This window comes from Oryza glaberrima, chromosome 5 (genome assembly GCF_000147395.1).
Source record: "Oryza glaberrima chromosome 5, OglaRS2, whole genome shotgun sequence".
Lineage (NCBI taxonomy): Eukaryota > Viridiplantae > Streptophyta > Magnoliopsida > Poales > Poaceae > Oryza > Oryza glaberrima.
Genome location: NC_068330.1, coordinates 13,200,713 through 13,214,974, shown reverse-complemented (window position 1 = coordinate 13,214,974; position 14,262 = coordinate 13,200,713). Strand labels below are relative to the sequence as shown.

The 14,262-nt window shown below is 49.1% G+C and overlaps 2 protein-coding genes across 2 annotated transcripts; one reads left to right on the top strand and one right to left on the bottom strand.

The window, feature by feature from the left end:
- Positions 1-907: 907 nt before the first annotated feature.
- On the bottom strand, positions 908-2,399 carry LOC127774186 (uncharacterized). Its single transcript, XM_052300459.1, has 2 exons — positions 2,161-2,399; positions 908-1,613 (listed from the first exon to the last, which is right to left on the bottom strand). Exons 1-2 carry the CDS (start codon positions 2,397-2,399, stop codon positions 908-910), a joined length of 945 nt encoding a protein of 314 aa, XP_052156419.1.
- A 5,294-nt stretch (positions 2,400-7,693) lies between these two features.
- LOC127774908 (prolamin PPROL 14E-like) lies at positions 7,694-8,155 on the top strand. The gene has a single exon (XM_052301197.1). The coding sequence runs from the start codon at positions 7,694-7,696 to the stop codon at positions 8,153-8,155; it is 462 nt and encodes a 153-aa protein (XP_052157157.1).
- The last annotated feature ends 6,107 nt before the right edge of the window (positions 8,156-14,262 follow it).

Sequence of the window (14,262 nt, the reverse complement as noted above, 5' to 3'; positions counted from 1 at the left end):
TCAGATGAGGAGAGCGGGAGTGATGACGGCAGAGGCGATGATGGCAACGAGGATTGGGACGAGGTGGTCAGCGGCGCTGGACTCGGAGGCCCAGGCACTCCGTGATTGCCCCTGCCTCTCCTCCTTTATTTTGTTATGTGCTCGTGGTGAACGCTTGAAACTCTAGGCCATCGTGCCATCCTGGTTGTAAATAAAGCTTTTCCTTTGCACCTTTACATTCTTGCTTTCTCTTCTAAATGCCTACGGCAAGGAAAAAAACAAAGCGAACGCATTTAGTTGACTTCTTTACGATCAAGTTGCCATTTTTACTCCCTTTGTCCCGCCCCTCGGGCTCGTTCCGGTAAAAAGGGGGAATTCGCACTTGGTCCGCGGCACTTAGGTAGCGAGGGGCAAGGCCGTCGCTCCAGGGGAGCCGCCCAGCGGGACTGACCAGACCGAGGCCACGGTGATCGGGGGTCGGGGATGGCCGTGTGTAGGCCCTTCCGAGCCCCTAGGGTTCGCTGCAGCCCGGGGCGCGGCCCGCGTTCAGGCTCCCCTTCGGTGATTTTCAGGTTACCCAACGCCACTTAGGGTTCGGAGCAAGCGCGAATCGTCCTTAAGCCAGGACGAGCCATAGGAAGGAGTAAGAAAGGGCGCGCAACAGCTTTTGATTAAGCAGAAAAATTTATTGCTGAGGGAGGGATTGGATACAACATATTTAACAGTGGTAGCCCTCGGCCAAGCCCGCACAGGCTGAGGGGTGTGCGGGGGTTGGCCCGAGCCCCAAGAAAGCAAAAAATGCGCGACATTATGGGTAGAAACGGTGGAGATGCTCGATATTCCAGGGGTTAGGCAACTCCGTGCCGTCCTCCATGGCTAGTCGAACCGAGCCCGGCCGGGGGACACCGATCACTTTGTATGGCCCTTCCTACATTGGTGAGAGCTTGCTCAGCCCTAAGCATGACTGTATGCGGCGTAGGACGAGGTCGCTGACTTGTAGTGATCGGGCTCGGACGTGGCGCTGATGGTACCGCCGCAAGCTTTGCTGGTAGCGCGCCGCACATAGGGCGGCGAGCCTTCTCCGTTCTTCCAAATAATCGAGGTCATCACGGCGAATATCATCCTGGTTGGCCTCATCGTACAGCGCGACGTGAGGCGAACGTAGGGAAAGCTCCGAGCATAGGACCGCCTCGGGGCCGTACACCAGGGAAAAAGGCGTTTCCCCCGTGGCGTGGCTCGGGGTGGTCCGATTCGCCCACAGCACCGCGGGTAGCTCCTCGAGCCAAGAATACCCGTGCTTCTTTAGGATGTTGTACGTCTTGGTCTTGAGGACTTTGAGGATTTCGGCATTGGCCCGCTCAACTTGGCCGTTGCTCTTGGGGTGGGTGGGCGAGGCGAAGCACAACTTGATGCCCATGTCGTCGCAGTAGTCGCTGAACAGCTCACTGGTGAACTGGGTGCCGTTGTCTGTGATGATACGGTTGGGTACTCCGAATCGGGATGTGATGCCCCTGATGAACTTGAGGGCATAATGCCTGTTGATCTTGACGACCGGGTAAGCCTCGGGCCACTTGGTGAACTTGTCGATGGCGACGTATAGGTGCTGGTACCCGCCTCGGCCGCTTTGAAGGGCCCTAGGATGTCCAGACCCCAGACCGCGAAGGGCCAAAAGAGCGGGATGACCTGCAAAGCCTGGGCCGGCTGGTGGGTTTGTTTGGCATGGAATTGGCACGCCTTACACGGTGATGGGGCCACTATGGCCTAGCATCTTTATCTGGAGGTAGGCGTAGTGGGTGGCGGCCATGAACTTCACCAACGCGGGCCTCCCAAAACCGCATTGTAGGGCATATTGAGATCCGCCACATCGAAGTCGACCCGCTCGGTGCGGAAGTTGGTAGAGTCGCGAAAGGTTACCGGGAGCTCAACGTGACCTAGAGGCTACGTGTGTCCCGGGGTCACACCGATGATTGGCAGGTACGGCTGAAGCTTCATCCCCGGGGACTTAAGGGCATCATAGGTAGCCAGGGAGATGATGCTGAGGCCGCTCGGATGGTCGCTCTGGTCGAAGGTCAGTTTCACTTCCGACCAGCGCGCCTTCCATGCTGCCTCGTGAGTTGGGACCGCGGCCAGAAGCTCATGCCTCATGGCCTTGAAACTACGGCGGGAGGTGTGAGCGCAAACCCCCCGTCGCGAGTGGTGACGGTTCCCTGAGGTATCTGGAATTCCAGGTCCTCGCTGTCATCGTCATCATCGGCGGGGGCCTTTTTCTTGGCCTCCCCCCGCCGGTCGCTAGCGGGGGTCGCGGGGGCCTTGCCCTCCCGTCGACTCTGCCGCTTCTCCTCATCGGCCTTTCGGTACCGCTCGGCCAAGTTCTTGACCGAGCGGCAGTCGGCGAGGCTGTGCCGATAGGTGTTGTGCATCGAGCACCACTTATCCGCAGACCGAGCTTCGCCGGAAGGGGGGGGTGGTGGAGCTCGGCTTGTCCCTGGTGGCTCTTTCTTTGCACGGGGCCCAAGAGGGCCCATCGGCCGCAAGGACGTGGCCCTCGTCATCAGAGTGGGCCGGCTTCCTCTTCCCCCTCCTGTCCCGCCGCTTGGGGGGGAAGCGGGCTCGGGGGCAGCTGCAGCCGCCGCGCCGGTGCCGGGAGAGTTCTAGGCCCACGCCTCCTCCTTTCGAGCCATCTTGTCCGCCAGCTCGAAGAGCTCGGCGGTGGTCTTGGGCTCCATGGAGGCAATCTTCTCTAGCATGCAGTTGTGCCGCACGCCGTTCTGGAACGCATAAACGACCGCGTGGGCCGGTATGCAGGGAATAGTGTTGCGGACCTGGCAGAAGCACTATATGTATGAGCGGAGGGACTCGTCGTCCTTCCGTTGTATAGCGTGCAGGTCTGCCTCCTCTCCTGGGCGGGGATACGTGCCTTGAAAGTTCGTAATGAACTGCTGGCACAGGTCCTCCCAGGAGTGGATGGAGTCGGGGGGCTGAGTCATAAGCCAGCCGCGCACCTGACCTTTAAGAGCCATGGGGAAGTAATTCGCCATGACCTGGTCGTCGCCCCCTGCATCATGATGATCGTGCTGCCGTCATATTTCTCCGTGAGGTTGGGGCGAAACTTCGGGGGCCACCGGACGTTCCGGAGACTCGCCATGAAGGCCCTGCAACTGGTCCCTCCAGGGGTAAACGCGAGGGGCGGGCCGCCTCGCGTGGAGGAGCGCGGCACTCCGGATGAGGAGGCGCCCTCCCCTATGCGGGCCGCCCAGTGCTCGTCCCTGTGTTGCTCAATGTTGATTCGAGCGTCCCTTCTCGTAGAGGCCACCATGACGTCCCCGGCTTCCCGAGACCCTCGACGACGTTGGGGCCATCGACCACCTCAAAGTCAGGGCCAACCGACGGGCCCTCCTCCTTGCTGACGAGGAAAGAGCGGTGGGGTTACGCGAGGTACCAGAGATGGCAGGTCGGCCACCCGCAGCCTGCTACCGCTGGGCAGTGGTGACCAGGTTGGCCATGTCGTCCAACCATCGCTGGACAGGGGTCTCCGGCTCCAAATCTACGGGGGGATGCCGTAGAAGGGCTCCCGCCGCCTGAAGTGCGCCTCGGGATGAGCCGCCGTCGCCGTATGTCAGGCGGCGCCGTGCCCCGACACTGCGCGGTTTCTCCCCGCGCGGCGGCGGGGAGAGGTTCCTCCCTCTGTGGGGGGTCGCGGTGGGCAGGAGTCGGAGAGTTGTTGCGACGGTGGCGGGGGCCGCGGCTCCCGCTAGCATCCTCACTCTCGGAGGGAGTAGGGGTGTGCGCCACCACTTCTTTCTCCAGGACCTCGACCATGATCGTTGAGGATGGAGGGAAACTTGTGGTGGAAGGAAACGATTTCTCTTTCAAACGCGCGAATTCCCCCTACCTGGCGCGCCAGCTGTCGAGGAATGATCCTCTCTTGCAGGTGATCGAGAGACCCCCCTTTGTGAGTTCGGCCAGGGGAAAGGGCGCGCTGATCAAGAACGTATATCCGCCTAGAGTCTTTCGAGACCGCGTGTGAGAGCTGGGATTGTACAGGTTCGGGCCGCTAGGGAGCGTAATACCCTACTCCTGTGCGTGGGATTTAGGGTTGAGTGTTACAAAGGTTCCTAAACTCCAGGGAGAACTCTTACTCTTCTTCCCCTAGGGCTTAGGCTAAGTGAGAGTCGTCCCCCCTTTTCGGTGGGCAAGGTCCTCCTTTTATAGTTCAAGGGGATACCACATGCACCGCCTCTACCTACTCCTTCACGGGAGGGGGGCCCACGCCGCTTGGAGCGGACCACCATTCGTGCCTTCGCCCGGAAGCTAAGCAGCCGTCCGTCCTCGAGTGGGGCCCAGCGCCGTCCCCTGCCTGACACGAGGGACGCCCTTGTCATTCCCCTTTAAATGAATGGAGACTTTTGGCGGTTCACCTCACGTGGAGGGGGCTCCAGACGATGCATTGATGGGACGGGGCATACCTGCCCCCACTCCGCCGAGCACAGGGCGGAATGTGGGGGCACGCCGCCCGTCCGATTGGATGTGACCGGCCACAGACCGGTCACGCCCGATTGACGCGGGTCAATCGGGCAGCGCCGCACGTCCGCCCTCACCGCATTAAATGCGGTGTGGGACAGTTGGGGTGCTGCACATTGATGGCGGCTTAGCTTCGGCCACCGCCCCACTCACTCCCCCTGCCACGTGGCGACCGGGCGAGGGCCTCGGGGCGAGGCAGCCTGAGGGTCAAAGGGGCGTGACGTGGCACCCTGAGGCCCCCTGGCTGCCTCTGCGTCGTCCGAGATGTGGGGGGAGGGCCAGGCTGTATGGCCGCGTGGCTGGACGGGATTGAGACTTCCCCATACTTCTCATATCCTCAGGCCCATATCACCGACAATTATTCTCACCCCTAGTTAGCTAATGTAACTAGTTAGTTCAGGTGGTGGTTTGGGCTTGTCTCAATGTAGTGTAGTGTTGAGCAGTGATTGGTTAATATTGATTAAATACTACAACTGTTTTTACTGCTTTCAACTACTGCTTTTAAATGCAAGCATTATGCAAATGAACTGCTAGCCTCCTTTGGTTATATCTTGCATGATACCTCCTCTTCCGGTATGACTTGCTGAGTACAGTGGGAAGTACTTAGTCTTGCTCTCTCTTCCCCACACCAGAGTTGAAGTTCTTCTTAGTTGGAGATGTCTCGAAGAAATTGGTTTCGTCGCTGCCGTCAAGGATGCCTGTGGAGTCAAGTCTTCAGGCTTAGCTGGCTTTTATCTTTTCCGCTGCATTTGTAATCTTTTATATTTTTGTAAGACGTGGATCTGTATTTCAACAATTGTCGTTTGTATACCCTGGCTGGTTCTGGACATGGGTTTAATGCACATTCAGCTTAGAAATTCTGGTTCGTGAATTTTTGGGCGTGACAGTTGTCCATCATTCTTGACAAGATGTAGTGTACAAGGCATTCTTTAGTTGAGCCTCGCTCACTTTGCATCACAGAAGTATAACCTAGACATAACTAATTCAGTATAGAAGCAAAATGTGCAGCAGCAACAATAAGGGTGAAAACTAGAAAGAAGGATTTATGATGCTTCTTAGTTTATTCAGTCACGAAAGAGTGACTTTAAATAAATGTACACTTCTTCCAAAGTGAAAATTATGAGATGTCTTACTTATGGAATGCTCCTACACACTAAGGTTGTGTAATGCCCCGAGTTTCGAATTAGTATATTTCGGGGAATATTAGAACAAATGCGCAAAAGTTCAATTTTTTTAAACCGTTATTCGAATAGGCGATCAGGAACCGTGGATGCGTAGAGCTCGTCAAGTAGTGCAAAATATACTAAGTCCCGGGGATTGAAACGATGTGGGCCGTTGGATCTCCTTTTTGTCTCTTTATGTAACTAAAAAAAAAGAAACAACGGTTTTGCTAAAAAACTGGCGACAGTTTTTTCTTTAGAAAACTTTCGATTTTCTAGCCATTAGATGCACTCCAGGATTCGTGCAACATATACGGCCATACGGGTAGAATAAAAAAAATCTCGTGTGGGCTAGACAAGCATTGAACGAGCTAGGATCTATCCATCAAACTTGCCATACGTTACGCTGAGGTAGGGGCACTTTCTGATTATTAATAGCATTTGTAGTTATATATTACTTACACCCTAGTTACATAACACTTATACTCTAGTTACATACTCTAGTTACATAGTAGTTACATATCACTTACACCAACTATAGTAGTTACAGGGTAATTACATGGTATAAAATTAGGATTTGTAATTTTTTTCAGCGACATATATATGCATATTACTTTTGAATTGAAAGTTATTATCAATTTGGGCACTAAGACTCGTGGTTTGTACTAGTGCGGACTGTTTTCCTGTAATCGTTGATGACAAATCCTATGGTTGAAAAATTTGACAGTTCTGGACCTAAAAAACTGTCGACAGCACACTAGCTAGTCCCTTTCTTGGGACTAGCTAGTTTCTATGAGAAGTTTATTCTAACATAGCAAGTCGATAGTTTACTGCAAACAAAATGGATAATAAACATGATGTTTCAACAAAACTAGAGGAACTCACGCATGATGTACCCAAAGGAAACCGGTTCTTGACACACTACAAATCTGTGGTAGTTCTTTTCCATCTCGAAAACGAATCAAGGCTGTGTTTGGAATCAGCTGTTCCCAACATGCAAAGTGCGCACGGAAAACGGAGCGGTCCATTAGAGCTTGATTAGTTAAGTATTAGCTTTTTTTTTCAAAAAATGGATTAATATGATTTTTTAAGCAACTTTTGTATCGAAACTTTTTGCAAAAAAACACACCGTTTAGCAGTTTGAAAAGCGTGCGCGCGGAATATGATGGAGATGGGTTGGGAACCCTGGATTCCGAACACAGCCCAAGTCTATCCAAAAAGTTTAGACAAGAAAACACGTAACAAGTTGGTTTACAAGAATAAGAATTACGTCAATCCTGCACTACAAGTAGAGCAAAATGGTGATTTCTTGTAAATCTCTCGAATGGTGATTTAAGAATTCAGTGCAAACATAATTCTTGCTATAAAATCAAATGTTCGGTACCGCATCAACGGAACAATAAAAAGCACTTGGCATACCATAATTTTGTCATTCTTGTTGAAATTTTGTAACATAAAATGCATGAGGCTACACGACCTTAATGTTCAACGTGTCATGCATTAGTGAAATAATAGCTCACAAAACATAACAAATATAGCTACATAACGGTTGCAATCCTTACCAAACTAACGTATAAAGTGAGCGATGAGTCATATCATTATCTTTCTAGCCTGCTAACCATCACGTACACCTTCCGATCCCAAAAAATGACAACTTCTATGGATGAACCTGGACAAGGTTTAGGGTTTAGGGATGAATATGGACAAATGATTGTCCAGGTTCATCCCTAGAAGTGGGTTTCTCCTTAGGGGACGGAGGGAGTATATTTGATGGACACAAAAGTTACTTTCGTGATGAAATCGAAGGGGATTTGTTGGGGCACCTAATAGAACATATGTCCAAATGACATGACTCACTTGGATCCTAATAGGACATCAAAGCAAAACTAACATTCCAAAGCAACCAATGAGGAATTGAAAGAAAATCAGTGCCATCACATCTATAAATAGACAAGCGCAATGAAAACCCTCCCCATCGTTCACACAGTTCAAGCATTATACAGCAAAAAAGAAAGATCTAGTGTCCCGTCGCAATGAAGATCATTTTCATCTTTGCTCTTCTTGCTATTGCTGCATGCTGCGCCTCTGCGCAGTTTGATGTTTTAGGTCAAAGTTATAGGCAATATCAGCTGCAGTCGCCTCTCCTGCTACAGCAACAGGTGCTTAGCCCATATAATGAGTTCGTAAGGCAGCAGTATGGCATAGCGGCAAGCCCCTTATTGCAATCAGCTGCGTTTCAACTGAAAAACAACCAAGTCTGGCAACAGCTCAGGCTGGTGGCGCAACAGTCTCACTATCAGGATATTAACATTGTTCAGGCCATAGCGCAGCAGCTACAACTCCAGCAGTTTGATGATCTCTACTTTGATCGGAATCTGGCTCAAGCTCAAGCTCAAGCTCTGTTGGCTTTGAACTTGCCATCTAGATATGGTATCTACCCTAGGTACTATAGTGCACCTAGTAGCATTACTATCCTTGGCGGTGTGTTGTACTGAGTTTTAACAATACAGTGGTTCGGAAGTTAAAAATAAACTCAGATATCATCATATTTGACATGTGAAACTCGGGGTGATATATCCTAGTACATCGTCGTAACTAATTACCATCATTGGTACTCTACAATTTTACTGTGTGCTTACATTCGATCCGAAGCTACTTTGTCTTTAAGATATAAATGGAGCGTATAAAGGATGTCCATCCTTTAATTCCAATAAGAACAAACACGAAGCACATATGGCAAATACTAAATCCACTACAACAAAATCATAGACCATACAACGCACGTAAAGATGTAGCAATCCACATTGATTCTTCATCCACTACTAAAATAAGTGCATATGAAAGGCCGCATATGCATGATCATTGTGAATATGACATGCCCTTGTCGACCAAACGTGTCACTTCATGCAAGTATGTTGTTTCAAGCGACATCAAGATATGATTTCAAAGTTTTAAACATTGGTATATTAATGACTTTCATATATGCGTATTAGTTTCAATTGAAAGCCATCTTGTTGTCCATCCTTCCTGACAAGATGTAGTATGTAGTGTACGAGGCATTCTTTAGTTGAGCCTCGCTCACTTTGTATCATAGAAGAAAAACCTAGACGTAACTAATTCAGTATAGAAGCAAAAAGTGCAGCAGAAACAACGAGGGTGGAAACTAGAAAGAAAGAAGGATTTATGATGTTCCTTAGTTTATTCAGTCATGAAAGAGTGACTTTAAAAAAACTAGTAATCATGCACGTGCAAGGCACGTTTTTCATATTACATATGGCATCAACCTAATATTTTGCTGTTGAAATATGTATATAAGACGATTTATTTCAATGTGGTGATAAAATAAATAAACCAAGCTTCATGTTAATCCCCATTCAAGCTAAAAAATGCAAAAAAAAGAGAGCTAATTGTTGCATACGATCGGAATACAATAGCGCATGAAATCTATGTTGGTAAAAAAATAAATCACTGAAACAGAGAAGGAATTAAAGTTTTTATATAGTCAAGTCAAATTTGAAAGAGAGTAATGGGTTTTGAAACTAATAAGAATGTATTATTATAAACATGTTGTTATTCCATATATTTCCAAATTGAAGTTGGATCATCCATTAAGATTTCTTTGAGTTGATTATATACTACGGGCCTTCAGATCGAAAAAAAAAACTCTTCTCGAAGTTGAACTCCATTTAACATACATGTAACTTACTTAGTATTTTGCGAACATCAATTTCAAATATTCATTAATAAGAAACATACGTAGTATTTTTCTGATCTTTCAAGTTTACGACTTATTGTTTAACTGTCATTCATTTGTTTTGAAAAAAAAAAGCAATTTTCAATTGATAGAGCACAGCCGCACACCCCTTCTGAGATGAGTTCTGATTAGCATCTCCTGATAACATGGCATCTCTTCTTTACAAGCATACAAAAGGACATACATCAGAACTATTTATGTTAACACCAAATAAATGGCAGAGAAATAACTAATTTTGATTTAATTAGATTAAGACAGTCACAATATCCAGCTTGCGCTTGTTGCCGGCGTTGTTGATTGACTGCTTGCTCATGCTGAAGTAGCCTAGGAAGATCTGCACCCAATGTCCCTACATCAGGAGCAGACTTTCTTGTGTTAAGTTCATGAGAGCTTGCCAGGCTTGTGTTAAGTTCATGGCAACTCCTGAAGTTTATGCATTCATCATCTAGCTTTATCTCACATTAGATGGAGCAAGCTGGGGTCTTCCGATAGCATCATAGGTTGTTGACCCTCCGCACCGCCGCTGCTATGGAACCATGAAGAAGTGTTTGTGTCACCTATTCATATTGGAACTAAATTTGGTAAAGGTTAGTCAGATATCTGAACCTAAAACCAGCATTGCACATATTGAAATTTGATGCTGAAACTTATTACCTGAGCAGCAGCACATTGTAGTCATATGCTTCTTTGCAAAGTTCTCCTATACAAGTTTCAAAATGAAATTATTATGAGTAAATAGTATATGTACTACATAGTGTGAGTAGAGCACTACATGGCAACATTGTAGAATAATTGAAGAATAACATGCAACATTGTTATACATGTCCATTAATTCCCTTTAATTTTCTCCCTATTATCTATGAGAATCTACCATGATTTTTGGCATCAATGTGATCTATGTCTGAATAAGGGGCCCTTTTAAGATCATATGCCACCAAGCCACTATTGAGTTCATCAATGAATATAAATATTTACATAATTATTGCAGTTTTATCCAATTAGAGTAGATAATTTGTGCCACAACTTAACTGAGCTATATACCTAAGACACCTTTGGACATCTACCCTTTAACATTGCAAAGCCCCAAGGTGACTTCACAATTCCTTCCAAACAATTGACTGAATAAACATCTGAATATCAGAGACATGAAGCAGGAAATAAGAGATTTAACAAGTTGTTATATCGTTATTGAATTGTTGATAAGTACCTTGACAATCTGACCCCTGCAAATATACAATAGATTCAAAAGAATTTCAGAGTGAGAATCTTTCTTTGCAATAGACATTTGTGTTATTGTATATTTTTATTCCATGTTATAGCATAAGTTGGCAGAAATTTACTCTGAGCCAAAGAAGTCCGGAATATTTGACATCATGATCTAGCTTCTTGAATGTCTTATTAAGGCCTTTGGAAGAGCAAAAAGAAATTGATCTGATCTATCTCAATCTTACTGCGCTCAGTAAAAGAAAAAAAATCATTCGAGCTAAGATTCAGTAACATATATAAACAAAATCAAGCGGATGTGTACCTCGTCAGTCATCACCACTGAGCGACGCAAATTAATTGTTCTGGCTGCCAGAGTACCATGCGCCAAAGTTGCATGGGCGGGCTGCGGAGGGCCGGAGACGCAGCAAACGGATGTGGAGGAGATTGCATCAGCCACATGCAGCTTGCAGCTAGATCGGGAATGAGGTCTCATCCTCTCAGCCGCATCTGCCATAGCCGTTGTGCATTGTTCTCCGCCTGTCGAATGTATCTGGTCCTCATCGCTGCTCTGCTCAAGCTGTGCATTGGTAGGCGCCAGAGCTGGTCTTCTTTTCACCGATTATTCACTGGAAATTAAGAAGGAAAGATCCAAAGCAGATGGAGGGTGGTTGAGGAAACCTAATTAAGATTGATAACAAGATTCAAAGAAAAGAGGTTCAGGGTTTGAGGCCATACAAAAGTAATCTGACGGTGAATACTGCGTGGATCGAAGCAGCCTTTGCCCATTCAAGCAACGCGAGGCAGAAGAGAGCACGGCGACGTCAGTTGAAGCCTTGAAGGGAGGAAGGCACGCGACTGAGAGGAATAGTGACCGGGGCACGGTGGAGCTGTGCATTGTGAGCAGAGTCTGCACCTTGCAGCGGTGGTAGAAGGGATGACGACCGGGTGGCGCAACTGGGTGGTGATGCCGCCGGAAGAGTGGACAACGACGGAGATGGGTGCACCCGGCGAGGAGGACTGGCTGCGTCAGGGACTGTTGCATGTTAGAATAATTGAAGAATAACATACAAGTTTCAATTGAAAGCCATCTTGTTGTCCATCCTTCCTGACAAGATGTAGTGTACAAGGCATTCTTTAGTTGAGCCTCGCTCACTTTGTATTACAGAAGCATTACCTAGACGTAACTAATTCAGTATAGAAGCAAAAAGTGCTGCAGCAACAACGAGGGTGGAAACTAGAAAGAAGGATTTATGATGTTCCTTTGACAAACATATTCTAATCGGCTCTCGGCGACTCCGATGGCGACCGAGGGCACCCCCGCGCCGGCGGCCTCTCCGGCGCTGGCGGCTACCTTCCCCTCTGAGGGCTAGCAACCTCCCGGACCTAGCTTGCTTCCTCCTCCTATCCCTCCACCAACCACCTTCATGGCTGGCTCTTTAAGCCCTGACACCCTTCCACGCCATCGCCATTTCCGTCCAGAGCTGGAGATCTCCCCGATCCCCTCCTCCTCAGATCCTTTGTCCTCTCTAGCTTCCCCCATCCTTGAATGCTTTCCCCCTAATGGTCAGTCTTGTCCGTCTCCCTCTCTGTTGGTTCCCCTTGCCTCTGCTCCTACAGATCCGTTTTCTTGCCCAGAAGATCCTGAGCCAGATCCGGCTGCAGATAATTACTGCAATGAGTTTTCCAATGCCTCTAGACCTCTTGACTCCTCCGCCCAGCTGGAAGTGCCGTTGGCCTCCCCCCGCTCCAAAATTCCTGCTCTGTCCCCTCAAATTGAAGTTGTGCCAAGCGGGAGGAGCATGGATTGCAGGCGACTTTACTCTGAGGTGGCTGCTGCACCGACCGGGTCTACACCTTGTAGCTCGGCGCACCTTCACCCTAAGCTTGCTGCAGCTGTACCCAAGGTCCTTCCTGATCCGACTTCCAAGGATCTCAGAATCCTCAAGAGCGGACGACTTCTCGATCTGTCATCTCAAGTTCCCTCAGCTCCATCCCTAGGAAAATCTCAGGGCTCATCTCTTCAAGATTCTGATGGCTGGACAGAGGTCAGAGAGATGCACTAGTGGAGAAAATCTTCCTCATTCACTCCTACCAACAACCAAGAGCATCTTCAGTTAAGAAGGGAGAGATTTTTGAAGCACATGGAAGGTAAATGCTTCCGTTGCCTGAGCACAAATCACAAAGTTGCAGAATGTAGAGAATCTATTCGTTGTTGGCTATGCTTGAAGTTTGGCCATCTCGCTTCCAATTGTGCCAGGAGAAGAATTGGCTATAAATTACCTGCAGTCCCCCAAGTTCAGTTTACGAAAGAGTTCCCAGTTCTTGCTCCACTTCGCTTCCCTCCAAAACTTTATCAAGCTCCCACGTCTGCTCCCCCAATGGATGACCTCACCGCTCGTCCACTGCTGGACTCGGTGGTGATTTCTGCTATGGGTGAGATCGAGAGGCGTAGAGAACGCTTCTCTGCTCGCTCTCTGGTCGCGTGGCAGGTTGGAGCTCATGGGAACAAGGTGGAGGTCAGCACCTTCGCTGATGATGTGCGCTCTGCCTTCAACGTGCGGCGCACCGACATCCAGTTCACCAAATTCCACCCAGAAGATTTTTTCATCACCTGCTCCAACCAGAGCGACCGAGATGCGATCCTTCGTCAGCCGAGGCTGGCAACCGCCTCCGGAAGGGTGTATCTCTTTCGTCCCTGGGATGAGAGTCTCCATGGCGTCCCTGCTCGCTTCCGCTACCGTGCTCAGCTCTGCTTGGAAGGCATTCCCATGCACGCCAGAATAGACGAGGTTGCTGCCAAGATCATTGGTCGCAAATGCTCCATCCACTATGTGGAGGAGTATTCCCGCCAGGGCAACTACAATAGAACTTTTGATCTTTGGATTTGGACTGACGAGCCAAGAGCCATCCCGAGGGGTGGTCCTTTCTCCCTTACATCTGCTGATGAAGAAGGCCTGCCGACAGACATCCCGCTCCCTGACCTAGCGCCCTATCGCAATCCGCCGCCCTCTGAGCCCAAAGAAGGCTGGACCTACAATGTCCTAATCCATGTCGACACACTTGAAGACCTCCACTCGCGCAAGGCCCGTGCCTACAAGTGGGAGTATGAAGTTCAAGATGATGGGTCAAGGTACAAGGAGTACCCACTGCCTTGCAGAGTGGAACCTGATCCTGCTCGGGGTCCCAGGGACGACGATGAGGACAAGGACGACCAGTCCAGGGGGCGCCACAGGAGTCGTTCCCTTTGGAATCGCCTTGGTGGACGCTCCTCAAGTCGCAGTAGGGAACCTGATAGGAGGGATGTGCAAAGGCATGACCAAGAGACCAGAGGGCATCCACGTGGCCGAGAGCGTTCCGACCACAGGAGCCGCAGCAGGCGTTCGCGTGAACCTTGTGAGGTGAGACCGCCTGTTCATGCACCTTCTACTTCTCGGCATTTCGTCTCCTTGCCTCGCAAACTGCCATCATCCAAGACTGCCTCCCCTTGCAAAAGCCTCAATTCTCCTCACATTCCGCATCCAGACGGAGATGATCCTGCCTCATCTATCGCCGCAACTGTTCCGGACCAGGCTATCCTTCAAGCTGATTCATGTTTTTCTTCGCAGGGACAAGGAGAGGTCCTCGCCATCCTGGAGAGCCACC